At 36.5% G+C, this 23448-nt stretch overlaps 3 protein-coding genes and 3 pseudogenes across 3 annotated transcripts; all 6 read left to right on the forward strand.

The window, feature by feature from the left end:
• The first annotated feature begins 328 nt into the window (after positions 1-328).
• On the forward strand, positions 329-601 carry LOC114500697 (annotated as a pseudogene).
• A 2750-nt stretch (positions 602-3351) lies between these two features.
• On the forward strand, positions 3352-4345 carry LOC114500706 (olfactory receptor 8H1-like). The gene has a single exon (XM_028517470.2). It carries the CDS (start codon positions 3352-3354, stop codon positions 4297-4299), a length of 948 nt encoding a protein of 315 aa, XP_028373271.1. The 3' UTR covers positions 4300-4345.
• A 3584-nt stretch (positions 4346-7929) lies between these two features.
• On the forward strand, positions 7930-8272 carry LOC114500671 (annotated as a pseudogene).
• Positions 8273-10968: 2696 nt separating this feature from the next.
• LOC114499066 (olfactory receptor 8H1-like) lies at positions 10969-11958 on the forward strand. Its single transcript, XM_028515023.2, has one exon. It carries the CDS (start codon positions 11011-11013, stop codon positions 11956-11958), a length of 948 nt encoding a protein of 315 aa, XP_028370824.1. The 5' UTR covers positions 10969-11010.
• Positions 11959-18567: 6609 nt separating this feature from the next.
• Positions 18568-19564, forward strand: LOC114499068 (olfactory receptor 8H1-like). The gene has a single exon (XM_028515024.2). The coding sequence runs from the start codon at positions 18605-18607 to the stop codon at positions 19562-19564; it is 960 nt and encodes a 319-aa protein (XP_028370825.1). The 5' UTR covers positions 18568-18604.
• Positions 19565-23147: 3583 nt separating this feature from the next.
• LOC114500031 lies at positions 23148-23419 on the forward strand (annotated as a pseudogene).
• The last annotated feature ends 29 nt before the right edge of the window (positions 23420-23448 follow it).

Here is a 23448-nt window from a genome sequence, read left to right on the forward strand (position 1 = left end):
GAATTGAACCAGCAACTGTTTGGTTCTCAGGTCAGCACTCACTCCCCTGAGCCACACCAGCCAGGGCACAGTGTATATCTTTTCAAATTATTCCTTTGTTTCTACATCTTGAAAAAATAATTCCCAACATAAAATTATAGCTTTCTTTCCATACTTTTTAAATCCATATACAAGAAAACATTTGACTATATATAAAAACTTTATAACCCACCCCCCTCTGCAGCCCTAGTAGTGTGAAGAGGAAGCAAGAATGACCCCTGGGTCCACCAAAGCCTACCCACTGCTGCATTCCCACCTCCAGCCTGAATATCCCACTACCATTGCCATGATGTTCAGGAGAAAGGCTGAGGGGCATTTTCAAGGACATAAAGCCAAGATGAAGGATGAACCACAGACAAGATCCACCAGGTCATTGGCCAAACCTACTCCTCCAAAGCCAGAGCCCAAGCCTAAAAAGGCCCTGCCAAGAAGGGAGAGAAGGTACCTTCAGAGGAAAAGAGAAAAACTGATGCTGGCAAGGATGGAAAAAACCCTGCAGAGAATGGAGATGCCAAAACAGACCAGGCACAGAAAGCTGAAGGTGGTGGAGAGGCCAAGTGAAGTGTATTTTTGGTGACTGTACAGTTTGAAATACTATTTTTATCAAGTTTTATAAAAATGCAGGATTTTGCCTTATGTTTTTTTAAGCTATATTGTTAGCACCCAGAACACTTGATTATTGTTTCTGAAGGAAGGACATGTAATATTAATAATAGAAAGTCTGCAAAATTGGACTAACATAGGGAAAAACCACCTTTCCCTTCTAGTTTTGACAGACTTCCTCTTGGTTCCTGGGATGAGGGACTCCTTGATGTTGACACACAAGAGCCATCTTGGCATAGACACCTTCTGCTGTGGGAAAACTAAAATTAATTTTTATGTCCTTTTCTCCCTCTCCAGTTTAAGCACACACTTGAGGCCCTAACGCCCAGAGACCTGTTGAAACCTATACTACCAAAACTTGGTTACCAGTATGTTCAGCAATCTGGACTTTCCAGTGTCACCATGGAGACGGCGTCCCTCAAAAGACAGGAGTTCCCTTTTTACACTGTGGACCTACAGGCTGACAATTCTGCCATTTTCATTGCATTTCCTGAAAGTCAGAATCAGCAGGTGAAAAGCTGTTAAACAACATGCTAATGTGAAATGTCCACCCCCACTCTAAACTCTCCCCATTCAGAGCAACAGATGAAGACTCCATTGGGTTTTGTAGTGGCTTTCTGATTTTGGCAGTCCACTGAAGAAGGGAGTTGGAAAGTTGTTGTACACTGTTAACAATTGTCTGCCTATGTCCTGCCTGAAATACCATGATTGTTTTTGAAAAGTATCTTTAATAAAGCTGGATACAGTTGGAAAAAAAAAAAAAGAAAACGATTGTATACAGAGGACAATAAAATAGCTAAACAAATTGTAAAGTATTGCTATGTAGAAGAGTGGGGTGATTGCCAAACCAAAATGGGGAGCCAACACCATATTTTCCTTGTGATGCTTTAAAACACTTGTCAACTGATGACCCATTAGAGAGAAGCTGGTGATGGGGCACAAGTCCACGCACAAGATGAGACATTTGTGGGTTTATCAAAGGCTGATGTAACATTGGTCATAATGTGTCATGGAACTTGGTCACAAAATGGGTGCTGGAGGCTAAACATACAGTGTAGTAGTAATTATGTAAAACTGTAGATTCATACATATGCATTAATAAAGGAAAAAATATTTGTGGAGAATTGATCAAAATGTTCCAACATTTTGTTCTTTGAAATTTGTTGCGTTCTAATTATTTTCTAATGAACAGTGATAGTGTGATAGTATCACACAAGTGAACATAAAAATGTTTCATTGTGAAAAATGAATTATTCCATCCCTGATGATTTCAGTGTCAGAGCAATTGCAGATGTCTCTACAATGTCTTCTCCACCAATCCAGTTAAAAACTTAAAGGATCACAAAAAAGGATGAAACCAGGCTCTTCATTGTGTGCCATCTAAGGAAAAAGGCAACTATTTCCTCAAAACATGACATAGTGGCATTTAGTCCCTGAGCTTTTGTCCTTGGAAACATGCCAGAAAAGCTTCCTTGGAGACTGGTCCCCAGGGAAGAGCAATGTTGTGTTATCCTGAATCCTCAGTTATTATGAGGTGCCCTGGAAGACAGACGAGACGTACTCTGCTCCACTTGTGTTCACAACAGCTGCCTGAATTCCCTTTCAGTCACAACTTCCTGCAGATTATCTGTGTGACCAGTGCCTTCACAAATTCTAAGTTCAGATTTTTTCTTTTTAAACTCAGAATAAAGGGAGATGAGTGGTCAAATATTTATAAATGATTTAACTCAAAGGAAAGAATGCATTATAGAAATTTTTGACTCAAATAGTTTTCATATTTTATTTGTGAGAAAAAGCTGAAGTTGACAAGTTTCTTGCCTGATAATATTGGAAGAAGGTTTGTTTTTCCACAACCACCTTTGGCTCTTGGTAAGTATTACTTTCAAAATTTAAGAGTTTTATTTAGGATCAGATAAAAGAGGGTATTACCAGAAAAGTATATATACACATATCACTTAAACCCCAAATAATGCCAGATTCTGTGAGACCAGAAGTATAGCATTGATGAAATTATGTTCTACAAGTAAAATAAATGTTTTAAAAATATATTCTTTGGAGAAATTAGATTTTGAATATTATACCTCAGAAACATATCTTCTGGAAATGAATACTGATATGTGGTTTGTAATTTTGATCTACTACATTTGAAATTTGTTTGTGATTACAATTAAATAATTTTCTAAACAAAAGAACAGTAAATGATGCACTTAAATTATTTTTATATTATTATACATCAACCATTTTCTTTACATTTTCTGAAATTATAAAGAGAAACACAGTAAAATAAGCCTATTTTCTGAAGTGTCTCTATCTTGGTAGAATGAGAGAATCAACATTTACTAGCTGTGACTCTCAATAAGTTATGCAAAATGTCTGTGCCCTTTATCTCACTTAAAAAATGTGGTTAATAGTAGCACTCCTAACATAATATTCTCATGTGAAGTAAATATATTAATAAGAAAAAGCTTTTGGAAGAATGTCAGGCTTACTCTAATTACACAAAATGATAGTTTTTATTATATCATGCCCAAGGGTCAATGTATGTCCATTTCTATATTTTGTGATCAAATTCATATTCCCCATTACATTCTGTAAAGAACTTGTTATTATAATTTTTTATATACTAATCTAATATATAAGTCGGCATTTATGAACTCATTCCTGCCAGGTATCAGCTTTCTTTCTCCACAGTTTGAAGCAGTGGACAGAATGGACAGAAGGAATAACACACATGTGTCTGACTTCATCCTTATGGGGTTGACAGAATCTGAAGAGATCCAGCTGGTCCTCTGTATCATATTTCTCATCATATATCTGATCAGTGTGCTGGGAAACACAGGGATGATACTGATCATCCACCTGGATCTCCAGCTTCACACCCCCATGTACTTTTTTCTCAGTCACCTGTCATTTCTTGACCTTACTTACTCAACAGCCATCACACCTAAAACCTTACAGAACTTACTGACCTCCATGAAGCACATTTCATACATAAGCTGCTTCACCCAAATGTACTTTTTTATCTTCTTGGGTACCACCGAATGTCTTCTACTATCCTCAATGGCCTATGATCGCTATGTAGCTATCTGCAATCCTCTGCACTACCCTGTTGTTATGTCCAAAAGACTCTGCTGCTCCCTCATCTTTGGGGTCTATTTCATTGGCTTTACAGAATCCATTGCCAATGTGCTTTTCATAAGCAGACTGGATTTCTGTGACTCCAATGTAATCCATCACTTTTTCTGTGACACTTCCCCAATCCTAGACCTGTCCTGCACTGACACACATGGTGTGGAAATCATGATATTCATCCTTGCTGGCTCTACTCTAATGATTTCTCTTATCACAATATCTGTGTCTTACCTGTCCATTCTGGCTACTGTACTGAAAATTACTTCCACTTCAGGAAAGCGAAAAGCCTTCTCTACATGTGCCTCCCATCTCCTGGGAGTCACCATCTTTTATGGCACTACCATTTTTACATATTTAAAACCACGCAAGTCCTATACCTTGGGCAAAGATCAAGTGGCTTCTGTGTTTTATACTATTGTGATTCCCATGCTGAATCCACTCATTTACAGCCTTAGGAATAAAGAAGTGAAAAATGCTCTCATCAGACTCAGGCAGAAGAGACAGGACTTCAGGCAATTAAAGTAACATCATTTCTAAACAGTTAACTTTTCTCTCCTTTCCTGTGGAGTATTTTCTTGTTCTCTCCAAAAAGCAATGAAGTCCTTCATTTGTTTGTATTTCTGTTGAACCATTCCTTACTTATTCAAATATAATATTGGCCATCTCCAAAAGCATGTCCTTTGAAATTCATATTATAATTACAAGCCATAAAATATATCTTAAAAATATGGCTCATTGGTTTTAAGGGCAACTTATCCACAAAATGAGAAAATATGAATGTCCTATTTTAAAATACAGCAGAGAAATTACCATGCATTCTCCAATGACAGAGAATTTTGTCATGAAACAGAGCTCAGTTTTGGCACACTGCATATAGTTTCAGAAATCATGTCATGTGTTCTATAGAGAAGAAATGTAGTAGAGTAATTAGGAGCACTATCTTTGGAGCCAAACATTTGAAGATTTATATTCTATATGTACTCTTCTTTTAGCTGTGTAAGACTTAGTACATCACTGACTTCAGTGTTTCCATTTCCACAGCTCCACAAGATAATTAATATATACAGGTCCATAGAGTTTTAATAAATATTGAATCATTTAAGGCAGTACTAATAAATGCTGACCATTATCATTAGAATATTTCTATTCCTGCAATATTTTTAATTCACAGTGGCTTTCCCTTAAAGATTATTCACTTGTGTTTTATAAATTACTTTTGATTAATTTAATTGACCAACACAGAAACAACTAAGGGAAAACTCAGAACAACTGCAAGGACACATGGACCAAACCAAATTGAAATGGGATCAGGGGAGGGAAGTGGGAACGGCTGGGCTGGGGCAGTGGGGGCGAGTAGTGTGGGGAAATTGGAGACAATTGTACTTGAACAACAATTAAAAAAAGCATTTTACAATTTTGGAAAGAGATCTGTATATGTTAACATTGAAGAAGATTTGGATAACTTTGAAAAATTAAGAAAATGGAAATACCTTAGCAATTGTTAACAGTTTTGAATGTGTTCTTCTACACCACTGGCTATGAAAATAGGTATGTGCATCTATTACATATATAAGCAAGATATCTGTCATTTCTATTTACCTTTTGCAGTTTTCTGTACGTATTTACATGTTTAACATTTGTCATTGAATTCAGAGCTAAATATGTTCTTGGTATATGGTCAAAAAAATCAAGACTTTTATGATAAAGTGCTTTGGACCAGAAATTTTGTAAATTCATCAAGTTAAAAATTTTTGTGCAGTGACAAAACCAGATAAGTGATATATCTTTAGTGGCCACTTCCTAAAAATATTAAATCTTTTCCTTTTTGTGATGTAGCAATAAATTTCAGTAAACTTTTTTTGGTATTCTGTGTATGTTAAAATGTATTGCGTTTTTCTCAATATTTACAGGATTCTTTTTGTCATTAAAAATAAATTCTTAAACTAAGTTCTTGACTCATTTGTTTTGTATTCTATAAGACATGTTGTAAAGCTAAGAGTTGAAAAATTTTGAGGCAAACTCAACTTAGGCAGAATGCTAAAATTTCTTTATATTTCATTTTTTTCCTGTAAATAATCTGAAATTTCTTTTATCTTTCTATTATTTGAGGGTTATTTAAAAACATACTTTTTCATTTTCCACATATTTATTTTTTTGTAAACCACTTTATTAAAGTATACTTGACATGTAAAATCTGCACAGATTAGATGTGTACAATTTGTGGAATTTTTCCAAAAGTACACACCAATACATATTATATTGTCCATTTTTTACCCAAAAGGTCATAGCATGGTCTTAACAATAGGGCCCTTATCTTTGCATCTTGATGAGCAAAAAGTGGGATCACTGGGTCAAAAGACAATTCCATTTTTAAATTTTGAGGAAACTCCATACTGTTTTCCATAGCACTGCATAGTCTGCATTCCCTCCAACATTGCACAAGGGTTCTCCTTCTTTTACATTGTCTCCAACTCTTGTTGTTTGGTGATTGATGGTGGCCATTCTGACAGGTGAGGTGACATCTCATCATTGTGTTTTGAATTTGCATCTCTCTGATGATTACTGACACTGAATATTCCTTCAAATGTCTTTTGGCCATCTGTATGTCCTCCTTTGGAGATGTGTCTATTCAGGTCCTTTGCCTATTTCTTAATTGGGTTGTTTGACTTTCTGGTGTTGAGTTCTGTAAGTTTTCCATATTCCTAGAGATTAAACCCCTTGTCAGATGTATCATCGGTAAATATGTTATTCCAGACAATGGGTACCCTTTTCATTTTGTTGATGGTTTCTTTTGCTGTACAGAAGCAATTATTTAAATAATGTGCATCATTATTTTTAGAACTGAACTTTATTTTTTTTATTTTACTAATTCAAAAGAGTCAACTGTCTATCCGTGCATGGATGGATAAAATAACTATGGCAATTTACACTATGGAATACTACTTGTCCATAAAAAAAGAAAATCTTACCTTTGCTACAGCATGGATGGACCTGGAGAACATTATGCTAAGTGAAAGAAGCCAGTCAGAGAAAGACAAATACCATATGATTTCACTCAACTGAACTAACAAGCGAAATAGACACAGATTCATAGACAGAGAAGAAGTTGACCACTCTTTTGGATTTGGGGGTTGAAGGCATTGAGCCAAAAACACAAAAGACCCATGGACAAGAACGACAGTTGGTGACTACTTTTGAGGGAGTGGGAGAATGGAAGAGGGTATAATGAGGATAAATAGTAATGGAAAAAAAATAAATAACATTTAAAAAGTGGATCTTTATCCACACCAAAAGTTATCTTCTGAATTCCTGGAGTATTAACAGACTTCCTTTAAAAAGTTCCTTTTAATAGATGTTTTAAAAATCCTCACCAAAGTGAATGTTATTTGATTTTAGAGAGTAAAGGAAAGACAGAACACGAGAGAGAAATATCAATGTGATGTAGAAAGATCAATTAGTTGCCTCTTGTGTGTGCCACTACTGGGGATCAAATATGCAACCAATTTGTGTACCCTCACAAGGGATTGAACCCAAAAGTTTTTGTTGTATGGAATGACACGCCAAACACCAGAGACCACCCCCACGTCCAGGGTAGTCAGAGGCACTTTCATATCTGCAAGAAGAATGATTTCATCTGCATGAAGTGACCCAATAGTCACAAGAATATTTTAAACTTATTTTCAGTGTATATCTCTTTATCTATCTGTCTATATATCTATCTATAGAGTGCAAGGGAGGGAGAAAGAGGAGAGAAACATCAGTGTGTGATGGCCTCTTGTACACGCCCACATGGGAACCTGGCCTACAACTCATGTGCCCTAAACTGGGAATTGACCCAGCAACTGTTTGGTTCTCAGGCCAGCACTCAATCCCCTGAGCCACACCAGACAGGGCTCAGTGTATATCTTTTCAGACTATTCCTTTGCTTCTACATCTTGGAAAAATAATTCCCAGCATAGAATCATAGCTTTCTTTCCATGTATTGTAAATTCATGTACAAGAAAACACTTGATTATGTATAAAAACTTTATAACCCACCCCCCTCTGCAGCCCTAGTAGTGTGAAGAGGAGGCAAGAATGACCCCTGGATCAACCAAAGCCTACCCACTGCTGCATTCCCACCTCCAGCCTGAATATCCCACTACCATTGCCATTATGCCCAAGAGAAAGGTGGAGGGACATTTTCAAGGAGATAAAGCCAAGGTGTAGGATGAACCAGAGAGAAGATCCACCAGGTCATTGGCCAAACCTACTCCTCCAAAGTCAGAGCTCAAGCCTAAAAGGCCCTTGCCAAGGAGAAAGAGAAGATACCCATAGAGAAAAAGGGAAAAACTGATGCTGGCAAGGATGAGAATAACACTGCAGAGAATGGAGATGCCAAAACAGACCAGGCACAGAAAGCTGAAGGTGGTGGAGAGGCCAAGTGAAGTGTGTGCATGTTTGATAACTGTGAATTCTGTGACTGTACAGTTTGAAATACTATTTTTATCAAGTTTTATAAAAACGCAGGAATTTGTCTCACTTTTTTAAAGCTATATTGTTAGCACCCAGAACACTTCATTATTGTTTCTGAAGGAAGGACATGTAATATTAATAGAATGTCTGCAAAGCTGCACTGACATAGGAAAAAAAAAACACTTTTCCCTTCTAGTTTTGAGGGACTCCCTCTTGGTTCCTGGGACGAGGGATCCCTTGATATTGGCATACATTGATGTTGCCACCTTGGCACAGACACCTTGTGGTGTAGGAAAACTAAAATTAATTTTTATGTCATTTTCTCCCTCTCCACTTTAAGCATAGACTTGACTCCCTAAAGCCCAGAGACCTGTTGAGACCTTAACCCCGAAAGTTTGGTTACCAGTATGTTCAGCAATCTGGACTTTACAGTGTCACCATGGACATGGTGTCCCTCAGAAAAGCGGCAGCTCTCTTTTTACATTGTGCACCTACAGACTGATAATTCTGCCATTTTCATTGCATTTCCTGAAAGTCAGAATCAGCAGGTGAAAAGCTGTTAAACAACATGCTAATGTGAAATGTCCACCCCCACTCTAAACTCTCCCCATTCAGAGCAGCAGATGAAGACTCCATTGGGTTTTGTAGTGGCTTTCTGATTTTGGCAGTCCACTGAAGAAGGGAGTTTGAAAGTTGTTGTACACTGTTAACAATTGTCTGCCTATGTCCTGCCTGAAATACCATGAGTGTTTATGAAAAGCATCTTTATTAAAGCTGGATACAGTTTGAAAAAACCAGAAAACACTTGATTGTATACAGAGGACAATACGACAGTTAAGTTATAGAAGTACTGCTATGTAGAAGAGTGGGGTGATCACCAAACCAAAATCGGGAGTTGACACCGTAGTTTCCTTGTGATGCTTTAAAACACTTGTCAACTGATGACCCATTAGAGAGAACCTGGTGATGGGGCACAAGTCCATGCATAAGACGAGATGTTCTGAGTTTATCAAAGGCTGATGTAACATTGGTCATAATGTGTCATGGAATCTTGCTCACAAAATGGGTGCTGGAGGCTAAACATACAGTGTAGTAGTAATTATGCAAAACTGTATATTTATATATATGCATTTATATATATACATAAAGGAAAAAAATTGTGGGGAATTGATCAAAATGTTCCAACATTTCACACCTATTCACATTTTGTTCTTTGAATTTCATTGCAATCTAATTATTTTCTAATGAACAGTGATAGTGTGATAGTATCACACAAGTAAACATAAAAATGTTTCATTGTGAAAAATGAATTATTCCATCCTGGAATAATGGTTTCAGTGACAGAGCAATTGCTGATGTTTCTATCAATGGCTTCTCCACCAATCCAGTTAAAAACTGAAAGGATCACAAAAGAGGATGAAACCAGGTTCTTCATCCTGTGCCATCTAAGGAAAAAGGCAACTATTTTCTCAAACATGAAATAGTGGAATTTAGTCCCTGAGCTTTTGTCCTGGGAAACATGCCATAAATGCTTCCTTGGAGACTGGTCCCCAGGGAAAAGCAATGTTGCCTTGTCCTCAATCCTCAGTTATTAATGAGGTGCCCTGGAAGACAGACAAGAAATTCTCTGCTCCACTTGTGTTCACAACAGCTGCCTGAATTCCCTTTCAGACACAATTTGCTGCAGATTTTCTGTGTGACCAGCGCCTTTACAAAATTCTAAGTGGAGTTTTTCTCTTTTTCAACTCAGAATAAAACGAGATGAGTGGCCAAAAAATTATAAATAATTTAACTCTAAGGAAACAATGTATTATAGAAATTTTTGACTCGAATAGTTTTCATGTTTTGTTTGTGAGAAAAGGTTGACAAATTTCTTGCCTCATAATAGTGGAAGAAGTTTTTTTTTCTTTCTCCCCTGACTTTGGCTCTTGGTAAGTATTGCTCTGAAAATTTAATAGTTTTAGTTAGGATGAAATAGAAAGAAGGCATTTTACAAAATATATACATAAACATATCACTCAGACCTTACCCTAAGAAATGCCACGCTTTGTGAAACCAGAACTATGAGTTGATGGAATTATGGTCTACAAGCAATGTAGATGGTTTGAAAGATAATTTTTAGAACAAATCAGATTTCAAATGCTCAGCAGAGAAAAACATATCTTCTGGAAATTAATACTAATATGTGGTCTATAATTTTGGTTCCCTAATGTGAAAAATACTTTCAGTTACTATCTAATATTTTTCAAAACAAAAGATAGTAAAATCATGCATTAAAATTGTTTTTATAATTTTCATTATATAACATATCAAGAATTTTTCCTTAGTTTTTTTCAATTACAACCAGAAATATCGAATAATGAGCCTGTTCTCTGAAGTCACTCTATCTTGGTTGAATGGCAGAGCCACCATTTAATAGCCCTGACTCTGAATATGTTACTTAAAATGTCTGTGTCCTTGAACTCATTTTTGAAATGAGCCTATAAGATAGCACCCATGGTATAATGTTCTCATATGGGAGAAATATGTTAATAAAGAAAAACATTTAGAAATGTAGTTATCATAATTACACAAAATGATAGTGTTTATTATATCATGCCCAAGGGTCAATATATGCCCACTTCTACACTATGCAATCAAATGTAATTTCACATCATATTCTGTACTCCATTAATTATTATTAATTTTCAGAAATATTAAACTAATTTAAATAAACTTTTATGAACTCATTCCTGCCAGGTATCACCTTTCTTTCTCCACAGTTTGAAGCAGTTGGACACAATGGACAGAAGGAATAACACACATGTGTCTGACTTCATCCTTATGGGGCTGACAGAATCTGAAGAGATCCAGCTGGTCCTCTTTATCATATTTCTCATTATATACATGGTCAGTGTGCTGGGAAACACAGGGATGATACTGATCATCCACCTGGATCTCCAGCTTCACACTCCCATGTATTTTTTTCTCAGTCACCTTTCGTTTCTTGACATTAGTTACTCAACAGTCATCACACCTAAAACCTTACAGAACTTACTGACCTCCATGAAGCACATTTCATACATAAGCTTCTTCACCCAAATGTACTCTTTTGTCTTCTTGGGTGCTGCTGAATGTTTTCTTCTCTCCTCAATGGCCTATGATCGCTATGTAGCTATCTGCAATCCTCTGCACTACCCTGTAGTTATGTCCAAAAGATTCTGTTGTTCCCTCATCTTTGGGTCCTATTTCATTGGCTTTACAAACTCTATGATCAATGTGCTTTTCATGAGCAGACTGGATTTCTGTAACTCCAATGTAATCCATCACTTTTTCTGTGACACTTCCCCAATCCTAGACCTGTCCTGCACTGACACACATGGTGTGGAAATCATGATATTCATCCTTGCTGGCTCTACTCTAATGGTTTCTCTTATCACAATATCTGTGTCTTACCTGTCCATTCTGGCTACTGTATTGAAAATTTCTTCCACTTCAGGAAAGCGAAAAGCCTTCTCTACATGTGCCTCCCATCTCCTGGGAGTCACTATCTTTTATGGCACTATGATTTTTACATATTTAAAACCACGCAAGTCCTATACCTTAGGCAAAGATCAAGTGGCTTCTGTGTTTTATACTATTGTGATTCCCATGCTGAATCCACTCATTTACAGCCTTAGGAATAAAGAAGTGAAAAATGCTCTCATTAGGCTTATGCAGAATAGAGAGGACTCCAGGCAATTGAACTAACATCATTTCTAAGCAGTTAACATTTCTCTCCTTTCCTGTGGAGTGTTTTCTTGTTCTCTCCAAAAAGCAATGAAGTCCTTTCATTTGTTTGTATTTCTGTTGAACCATTCTTTACTTAAATAAATATAATATTGTACATCTCCAAAAGCATGACCTTTGAAATTCATATTATAATTACAAGCCATAAAATATGTGTTAAAAACATGGCCCATTGTTTTTAAGGGCAACTTATCCTCAAAATGAGAAAATATGAATGTCCTATCTTAAAATACAGCACAGAAATTACCATGCATTCTCCAATGACAGAGAATTTTGTTGTGAAACAGAGCTCAGTTTTGGCACACTGGTAATAGTTTCAGAAATCATGTCATGTGTTCTATAGAGAAGAAATGTAGCAGAGTAATTAGGAGCACTGTCTTTGGAGCCAAACATTTGAAGATTTATATTCTATATGTACTCTTCTTTTAGCTGTGTAAGACTTAGTAAATAACTGACTTCAATGTTTCCATTTCCACAACTACACAAGATAATTAATATATACAGGTCCATACAGTTATAATAAATATTGAATCATTTAAGGCAGTACTAATAAATGCTGACCATTATCAATAGAATATTTCTATTCCTGCAATATTTTTAATGCACAATGGCTTTCCCTTAAAGATTATTCACTTGCGTTTTATAAATTACTTTTGATTAATTTAATTGATGAACACACAAACAACTAAGGGAAAATTCAGAACAACTACAAAGACACATGGACCAACCAAGTTGAAATGGGATCAGGGAAGGGAAGTGGGGATGGCTGGGCTGGGGCAGAGGGGGAGAGCAGTGTGGGGAAAATGGAGACAATTGTACTTGGACAACAATAGAAAAAGGCATTTTACAATTTTGGAATTACATCGATGTATGTTAACAGTGAAGAAGATTTGGATAACTTTGAAAAAAGAAGGAAATGGAAATACCTCAGCAATTGTTCACACTTTGGTATGTGTTCTTTTACACCACTGGTTATGAAAGTAGGTATGTGCATGTAATATATATGTAAGCAAGATTTCTGTCATTTCTATTTACCTTTTGCAGTTTTCTGTACATATTTACATGTTTAACATTTGTCATTGAATTCAGAGATGAATGTGCTTTTGGTATATGGGAAAAAATCAAGACCTTTATGACAGAATGCTTTGGACCTGAAATTTTGTAAATTCATCAATTTAAAAATCTTTGTGCAGTGATATATCTTTAGTGGCCACTTTCTAAAAATATTAAATCTTTACCTTTTTGTGATGTAGCAATAAATCTCAGTAAAATTTATTGCCTTTTCCTCAATGTTTATAGGCTTCTTGTGGTCATTAAAAATTAATTTTTAAACTAAATTCTTGACTCATTTGTTTTGTATTCTACAAGACATGTTTTAAAGTTAAGAAGTGAAAAATTTTGTGGCAAACCTGAGCTTAGTTAGAATGCTAAAAGGTCCATTACATTACAATTTTTTCCTGTACATAATCTGAAATTTCTTTTATCTTTCTATTATTTAAGGGTTATTTAAAAACATACTTTTTCATTTTCCATATATGTGTATTTTTGAAAACCACTTTATTGAAGTATACTTGACATTTAAAATCTGTACATATTTGATGTATGCAATTTGTGGAATTTTTCCAAAAGTATACACCAATATATATTAGATTGTCCATTTTTTACCCAAAAGGTCATAGCATGGTCTTATCAACAGGGCCCTTATCTTTGCATCTTGATGAGCAAAAAGTAGGATCCTTGGGTCAAAACACAATTCCATTTTTAAATTTTTGAGGGAAGTCCATACTGTTTTCCATAGCACTGCATAGTCTGCATTCCCACCAACATTGCACAGGGTTCTCTTTCTTTTACATTGTCACCAATGTAAAAGACACTTGTTGTTTGGTGATTTATTGATGGTGGCCATTCTGACAGGTGAAATGACATCTCATCATTGTGGTTTGAATTGGTATCTCTATGATGATTAGTGACACTGAATATTCCTTCAAATGTCTTTTAGCCATCTGTATGTCCTCCTTTGGAGATGTGTCTATTCAGGTCCTTCAGTTATTTCTTAATTGGGTTGACTTCCTGGTGTTGACTTGTGTAAATTTTCCATACTCCTAGAGATTAAACCCCTTGTCAGATGTATCATCATTAAATATGTTATTCCACACAATGGGTACCCTTTTCATTTTGTTCATGGTTTCTTTTGCTGTACAGAAGCAATTATTTAAATAATGTGCATCATTATTTTTAGAACTGAACTTTCATCTTTTTTATTTTACTAATTCAAAAGAGTCAACTAAGTGTCTATCAGTAGATGAATGGATAAAATAACTATGGCAATTTACACTATGGAATACTACTTGTCCATAAAAAAAGAAAATCTTACCTTTGCTACAGCATGGATGGACCTGGAGAACATTATGCTAAGCGAAAGAAGCCAGTCAGAGAAAGACAAATGCCATATGATTTCACTCAACTGAACCAACAAGTGAAATACACACAGATTCATAGATAAAGAGGAAGTTGACCACTGTTTTGGATTTGGGGGTTGTAGGCATTGAGCCAAAAACACAAAGTACCCATGGACAAGAACAACAGTGTGGTGACTACCTGGGAAGGTGTGGGTAGAATGGAAGAGGGTATAATGAGGATAAATAGTAATGGAAAAAAAACAATTAATAACATTTAAAGAGTGGATCTTTATCCACACCAAAAATTATCTTCTGAATTTCAAGAGCATTAACAGACTTCCCTATAAAAGTTCCTTTTAACAGATATTTTAAAAATCCTCACCAAAGTGTATGTTTATTGATTTTAGAAAGAGAGGAAAGGAAAGACAGAACACGAGAGAGAAACATCAATGTGACATAGAAACATCGATTGGTTGCCTCTTATATGTGCCCCTACTAGGGATCAAATATGCAACCAATTTGTCTACCCTCACAAGGAATTGAACCCAAAACTTTTGTTGTATGGAATGACACTCCAGAAAACTGAGACCCCCACACACCAGGGCAGTCAGAGACACTTTTATATCTGCAAGAAGAAAGATTTCATTTTTCATGAAGTAATCCAATATTCACAAGAATATTTTAAACTTCTTTTCAGTGTATATCTCTTTATCTCTCTCTCTATCTATCCATCTATCTATATATCTATCATGTATCTACCTATGGAGGGCAAGGGAGGGAGAAAGAGAAGGAGAGAAACATCAATGTGTGATTTCCTCTTGTAAACCCATCCCCACCTGGGAACCTGGCCTGCAGCTCATGTGCCCTAAACTGGGAATTGAACCAGCACCTGTTTGGTTCGCAGGCCAGCCCTCAGTCTCCTGAGCCACACCAGCCAGGGAGCAGTGTATATCTTTTCAAATTATTCCTTTGCTTCTACATCTTAGAAAACTAATTCCCAACATAAAACTCTAGCTTTCTTTTCATATATTTTAAATTAATGTATAAGAATACACTTGATTATGTATAAAAACTTTATAACTCCCCCTGCCAGAGCCTTAGTAGTGTGAAGAGGAGGCAAGAATGACCCCTGGATCCACCAAAGCCCACCATCTGCTGCATCCCCACTTCCAGCCTGAATTTTACCACAGCCCTCACCATCTTGCCCAAGAGAAAGGCTGAGGGGCATTTTCAAGGAGATAAAGCCAAGGTGAAGGATGAACCAGAGAGAAGATCCACCAGGTCATTGGCCAAACCTGTTCCTCCAAAGCCAGAGCCCAAGCCTAAAAAGGCCCCTGCCAAGAAGGGAGAGAACATACCCACAGAGAAAAAGGGGAAAGCCGAGCTGGCAAGGATGGGAATAACCCTGCAGAGAATGGAGATGCCAAAACAGACCAGGCACAGAAAGCTGAAGGTGGTGGAGAGGCCAAGTGAAGTGTGTGCATGTTTGATAACTTTGTATTTCTGGTAACTGTACAGTTTGAAATACTGTCTGTTACCAAGTTTTATAAAAATGCAGAATTTTGTCTTACTTTTTTAAGCTATATTGTTAGCACTCAGAACACCATTTTTGTTTCTGAATGAAGAACATGGAATATTAATAATAGGAAGTCTGCAGAACTGGACTGACATAGGGAAAAAGACTGCCTTTCCTGTCTAGTTTTGAGAGACTTCCTGTTGGTTCCTGGGAGGAGGAATCCCTTGATACTGTCATACATTAGCCACCTTGGCACAGACACCTTGTGGTATGGTAAAAGTAAATTCGTTTTTATGTCCTTTTCTTTCTCTCCACTTTAAGCATGGACTTGATTCCCTAAAGCCCAAAGACCTGTTCTGACCATAACTGCCAAAACTTGGTTACCAGTATGTTGGGCAATCTGGACTTTCCAGTGTCACCATGGAGATGGTGTCTCTCAAAAGAGCAGCAGCTCCCTTTTTACATTGTGCACCTACAGACTGAAAGTTCTGCCATTTTCATTGCATTTCCTGAAAGTCAGAATCAGTAGGTGAAAAGCTGTTAAACAACATGCTAATGTGAAATGTCCACCCCCACTCTAAACTCTCCCAGTTCAGAGCAGCAGATGAAGACCCCATTGGGTTTTGTAGTGGCTTTCTGATTTTGGCAGTCCACTGAAGAAGGGAGTTGGAAAGTTGTTGTATACTGTTAACAATTGTCTGCCTATGTCCTGCCTGAAATACCATGAGTGTTTATGAAAAGTATCTTTAATGAAGCTAGATACAGTTTGAATACAAAGAAAACACTTGATTGTATACAGAGGACAATACGACAGTTAAGTTATAGAAGTACTGCTATGTAGAAGAGTGGGGTGATTGAGAAACCAAAATGGGGAGCCAACACCATATTTTCCTTGTGATGCTTTAAAACACTTGTCAGCTGATGACCCCTTAGAGAGAACCTGGTGATGGGGCACAAGTCCATGCACAAGACAAGACATTGTGGGTTTATCAAAGGCTGATGTAACATTGGTCATAATGTGTCATGGAATCTTGGTCACAAAATGGGTGCTGAAGGCTAAACATACAGAGTAGTAATAATTTTGCAAAACTGTAGATTCCTACATATGCATTAATAAAGCTTAAAACTAATTGTGAGGGATTGATCAAAATGTTCCAACATTTCAAACCTGTTCTCATTTTGCTCTTTGAATTTTGTTGCATTCTGATTATTTTCTAATGAACAGTGATAGTGTGATAGTATCACACAGGTGAACATAAAAATATTTCATTGTGAAAAATGAATTAATCCGTCCCTCATGGTTTCAGTGACAGAGCAATTGCTGATGTCTCTATCAATGGCTTCTCCACCAACCCAGTTAAAAACTTAAAGGATCACAAAAGAGGATGAAACCAGGTTCTTCATTGTGTGCCATCTAAGGAAAAAGGCAACTCTTTCCTCAACACATGACATAGCTGCATTTAGTCCCTGAGCTTTTGTCCTTGGAAACATGCCAGAAAAGCTTCCTTGGAGACTGGTCCCCAGGGAAGAGCAATGTTGTGTTATCCTGAATCCTCAGTTATTATGAGGTGCCCTGGAAGACAGATGAGAAATTCTCTGCTCCACTTGTGTTCACAACAGCTGCCTGAAGTCCCTTTCAGACACAATTTGCTGCAGATTTTCTGTGTGACCAGCGCCTTCACAAAATTCTAAGTGGAGTTTTTCTCTTTTTCAACTCAGAATAAAGCAAGATGAATGCACAAAAATTAATAAATAAATTAACTCTAAAGAAAGAATGTATTATAGAAATTTTTGACTTGAATAGTTTTCATGTTTTATTTGTGAGAAAAGGTTGACAAATTTCTTGCCTGATAATGTTGGAAGAAGGTTTTTTTTCTTTCTCCCTGACTTTGACTCTTGGTAAGTATTGCTCTGAAAGTTTAAGAGTTTTAGTTAGGACGAAATAGAAAGAAGCTATTTTACAAAATATATACATGAACATATCACTCAGACCTTACCCTAAGAAATGCCAGGCTTTGTGAAACCAGAACTATGGAGTTGATGGAATTGTGGTCTGCAAGCAATGTAGATGTTTTTGAAACATACTTTTTTGAGACAAATCAGATTTCAAATGCTCAACATAGAAAAATTTTCCTCTGAAAATTAATACTAAGGTGTAAGATAGTAAATCATGCATTATAACTGTTATTATAATTGTTTATTATATAATATATCAAGATTTTTTTTCCTCACGTTTTTTCCGTTATAACTAGAAATATGGTATAATGAGCCTGTTCTCTGAAGTCACTCTATCTTGGTAGAACAGCAGAGCCACCATTTAATAGCCCTGACTCTGAATAAGTTACTTAAATTGTTTGTGCCCTAGAACTCATTTTTGAAAATGAGCCTATAAGATAGCACCCATGGTATAATGTTCTCATGTGGAAGAAATATGTTAATAAAGAAAAACATTTAGAAATGTGTCAGGCTTATCATAATTACACAAAATGATAGTTTTTACTATACAATGCCCAAGGGTCAATGTATGCTCACTTACATACTTTGCAATCAAATGTAATTTCTCATCATATTCTGCAGTCCACTAATTATTATTAATTCTTAGATGTATTAAAGCAATTTAAATAAAGTTTTATGAACTCATCCCTGCCAGGTATCACCTTTCTTTCTCCACAGTCTAAAGCAGTTGGACAGAATGGACAGAAGGAATAACACACATGTGTCTGACTTCATCCTTATGGGGCTGACAGAATCTGAAGAGATCCAGCTGGTCCTCTTTATTGTATTTCTCATCATATACCTGGTCAGTGTGCTGGGAAACACAGGGATGATACTGATCATCCACCTGGATCTCCAGCTTCACACCCCCATGTACTTTTTTCTCAGTCACCTGTCATTTCTTGACCTTACTTACTCAACAGCCATCACACCTAAAACCTTACAGAACTTACTGACCTCCACAAAGCACATTTCATACATAAGCTGCTTCACCCAAATGTACTTTTTTATCTTCTTGGGTGCTGTTGAATGTTTTCTTCTCTCCTTGATGGCCTATGATCGCTATGTAGCTATCTGCAATCCTCTGCACTACTCCATTGTTATGTCCAAAAGATTCTGCTGCTCCCTCATCTTTGGGTCCTATTTCATTGGCTTTACAGACTCTATGATCAATGTGCTTTTCATGAGCAGACTGGATTTCTGTGACTCCAATGTAATCCATCACTTTTTCTGTGACACTTCCCCAATCCTAGACCTGTCCTGCACTGACACACATGGTGTGGAAATCACGATATTCATTTTTGCTGGCTCTACTCTAATGGTTTCTCTTATCACAATATCTGTGTCTTACCTGTCCATTCTGGCTACTGTACTGAAAATTACTTCCACTTCAGGAAAGCGAAAAGCCTTCTCTACATGTGCCTCCCATCTCCTGGGAGTCACCATCTTTTATGGCACTACCATTTTTACATATTTAAAACCACGCAAGTCCTATACCTTGGGCAAAGATCAAGTGGCTTCTGTGTTTTATACTATTGTGATTCCCATGCTGAATCCACTCATTTACAGCCTTAGGAATAAAGAAGTGAAAAATGCTCTCAAAAGACTCATGCAGAAGAGACAGGACTTCAGGCCATTAAAGAAACATCATTTCTAAACAGTTAAGTTTTCTCTCCTTTCCTGTGGAGTATTTTCTTGTTCTCTCTAAAAAGCAATGAAGTCTTTTCATTTGTTTGTATTTCTGTTGAACCATTCTTTACTTAATCAAATATAATATTGGACATCTCCAAAAGCATGTCCTTTGAAATTCATATTATAATTACAAGCCATAAAATATGTGTTAAAAACATGGCCCATTGATTTTAAGGGCAACTTATCCTCAAAATGAGAAAATATTAATGTCCTATTTTAAAATACAGCAGAGAAATTACCATGCATTCTCCAATGACAGAGAACTTTATTATGAAACAGAGCTCAGTTTTGGCACACTGGTAATAGTTTCAGAAACCATGTCATGTATTATATAGAGAAGAAATGTAGCAGAGTAATTAGGAGCACTGCCTTTGGAGCCAAGCATTTGAAGATTTGTAGTCCATATCTACTCCTCTTTTAGCTGTGTAAGCGTTAATAAATGACTGACTTCAATGTTTCCATTTCCACAACTCCACAAGATAATTAATATATCCAGGTCCATACAGTTTTAATAAATATTGAATCATTTAAGGCAATACTAATAAATGCTGGCCATTATCATTAGAATATTTCTATTCCTGCAATATTTGTAATACACAATGGCTTTCTCTGAAAGATTATTCACTTGTGTTTTACAAATTACTTTTGGTTAATTTAATTGATGAACACACAAACAATTAAGGGAAAACTCAGAACTACAAGGACACATGGACCAAACCAAGTGGATCTGGGGAGGGGGGTGGGTATGGATGGGCTGGGGGATGTAGTCGGGGGAAAATGGAGACAATTGTACTTGAGCAACAATAGAAAAAAGCATTTTGCAATTTTCGAAACACATCTGTATATGTTAACATTGAAGAAGATTTGGATACCTTGGAAAAATTAAGGAAATGGAAATACCTTAGCAATTGTTAACAGTTTGGAATGTGTTCTTCTACACCACTGGTTATGAAAGTAGGTATGTACATCTATTACATATATAAGCAAGATTTCTGTCCTTTTTATTTACCTTTTGCAGTTTTCTGTACATATTTACATGTTTGACATTTCTCATTGAATTCAGAGATGAATGTGTTTTTAGTATATGGTCAAAAAATCAAGACTTTTATGACAGAATGCTTTGGACCTGAAATTTTGTAAATTCATCGATTTAAAAATCTTTGTGCAGTGATATATCTTTAGTGGCCACTTTCTAAAAATGTAAATCTTTACCTTTTTGTGATGTAGCAATAAATCTCAGTAAACTTTTTTTTGGTATTCTGTGTATGTTAAAATTTATTGCGTTTTTCTCAATATTTACCGGCTTCCTGTGGTCATTAAAAATAAATTCTTAAACTAAATTCTTGACTCATTTGTTTTGTATTCTATAAGACATGTTGTAAAGCTAAGAGTTGAAAAATTTTGAGGCAAACTCAACTTAGGCAGAATGCTAAAATTTCTTTATATTCCATTTTTTTTCCTGTAAATAATCTGGAATTTCTTTTATCTTTCTGTTATTTGAGGGTTATTTAAAAACATACTTTTTCATTTCCCACATATTTATTTTTTTGTAAACCACTTTGTTAAAGTATACTTGACATTTAAAATCTGCACAGATTAGATGTGTACAATTTGTGGAATTTTTCCAAAAGTATACACCAATACATATTATACTGTCCATTTTTTACCCAAAAGGTCATAGCATGATCTTATCAATAGGGCCCTTATCTTTGCATCTTGATGAGCAAAAAGTGGGATCACTGGTCAAAAGAAAATTCCATTTTTAAATTTTGAGGAGACTCCATACTGTTTTCCATAGCACTGCATAGTCTGCATTCCCTCCAACATTGCACAAGGGTCTCCTTCTTTTACATTGTCTCCAACTCTTGTTGTTTGGTGATTGATGGTGGCCATTCTGACAGGTGAGGTGACATCTCATCATTGTGTTATGAATTTGCATCTCTCTGATAATTACCGACACTGAATATTCCTTCAAATGTCTTTTGGCCATCTGTATGTGCTCCTTTGGAGATGTGTCTATTCAGGTCCTTTGCCTATTTCTTAATTGGGTTGTTTGACTTTCTGGTGTTGAGTTCTGTAAGTTTTCCATATTCCTAGAGATTAAACCCCTTGTCAGATGTATCATCGGCAAATATGTTATTCCAGACTATGGGTACCCTTTTCATTTTGTTGATGGCTTCTTTTGCTGTACAGAAGCAATTATTTAAATAATGTGCATCATTATTTTTAGAACTGAACTTTATTTTTTTTATTTTACTAATTCAAAAGAGTCAACTAAGTGTCTATCAGTAGATGAATGGATAAAATAACTGGCAATTTTCACTATGGAATACTACTTGTCCATAAAAAACGAAAATCTTACCTTTGCTACAGCATGGATGGACCTGGAGAACATTATGCTAAGTGAAAGAAGCCAGTCAGAGAAACACAAATGCCATATGATTTCACTCAACTGAACTAACAAGCAAAATAGACACAGATTCATAGACAGAGAGGAAGTTGACCACTGTTTTGGATTTGGGGGTTGAAGGCATTGAGCCAAAAACACAAAGGACCCATGGACAAGAACGACAGTGCCGTGACTGCTTTGGAGGGAGTGGGTAGAATGGAAGATGGTATAATGAGGATAAATAGTAATGGAAAAAAATAAATAACATTTAAAAAGTGGATCTTTATCCACACCAAAAGTTATCTTCTGAATTCCTGGAGTATTAACAGACTTCCTTTAAAAAGTTCCTTTTAATAGATGTTTTAAAAATCCTCACCAAAGTGAATGTTATTTGATTTTAGAGAGTAAAGGAAAGACAGAACATGAGAGAGAAATATCAGTGTGATGTAGAAACATCAATTAGTTGCCTCTTATGTGTGCCACTACTGGGGATCAAATATGCAACCAATTTGTGTACCCTCACAAGGGATTGAACCCAAAAGTTCTTGTTGTATGGAATGACACACCAAACACCTGAGGCCACCCCCACGTCCAGGGTAGTCGGAGGCACTTTCATATCTGCAAGAAGAATGATTTCATCTGCATGAAGTGACCCAATAGTCACAAGAATATTTTAAACTTATTTTCAGTGTATATCTCTTTATCTATCTGTCTATATATCTATCTATAGAGTGGAATGGAGGAAGAAAGAGGAGAGAAACATCAGTGTGTGATGGCCTCTTGTACACACCCACATGGGAACCTGGCCTACAACTCATGTGCCCTAAACTGGGAATTGAACCAGCAACTGTTCGGTTCTCAGGCCAGCACTCAATCCCCTGAGCCACACCCGCCAGGGCTCAGTGTATATCTTTTCAGACTTTCCTTTGCTTCTACATCTTGGAAAAATAATTCCCAGCATAGAATCATAGCTTTCTTTCCATGTATTGAAAATTCATGTACAAGAAAACACTTGATTATGTATAAAAACTTTATAACCCATCCCCCTCTGCAGCCCTAGTAGTGTGAAGAGGAGGCAAGAATGACCCCTGTGTCCACCAAAGCCTACCCACTGCTGCATTCCCACCTCCAGCCTGAATATCCCACTACCATTGCCATTATGCCCAAGAGAAAAGTGGAGGGACATTTTCAAGGAGATAAAGCCAAGGTGAAGGATGAACCACAGAGAAGATCCACCAGGTCATTGGCCAAACCTACTCCTCCAAAGTCAGAGCTCAAGCCTAAAAGGCCCCTGCCAGGGAGAAAGAGAAGATACCCATAGAGAAAAAGGGAAAAACTGATGCTGGCAAGGATGAGAATAACACTGCAGAGAATGGAGATGCCAAAACAGACCAGGCACAGAAAGCTGAAGGTGGTGGAGAGGCCAAGTGAAGTGTGTGCATGTTTGGTAACTGTGAATT

Source organism: Phyllostomus discolor, chromosome 6 (assembly GCF_004126475.2).
Source record: "Phyllostomus discolor isolate MPI-MPIP mPhyDis1 chromosome 6, mPhyDis1.pri.v3, whole genome shotgun sequence".
Classification (NCBI taxonomy): domain Eukaryota; kingdom Metazoa; phylum Chordata; class Mammalia; order Chiroptera; family Phyllostomidae; genus Phyllostomus; species Phyllostomus discolor.

Excerpts from the sequence above, each read along its gene's own strand:
- LOC114500706 (XM_028517470.2), top strand. The coding sequence starts at position 3,352 with ATGGACAGAAGGAATAACACACATGTGTCTGACTTCATCCTTATGGGG.
- LOC114499066 (XM_028515023.2), top strand. The coding sequence starts at position 11,011 with ATGGACAGAAGGAATAACACACATGTGTCTGACTTCATCCTTATGGGG.
- LOC114499068 (XM_028515024.2), top strand. The coding sequence starts at position 18,605 with ATGGACAGAAGGAATAACACACATGTGTCTGACTTCATCCTTATGGGG.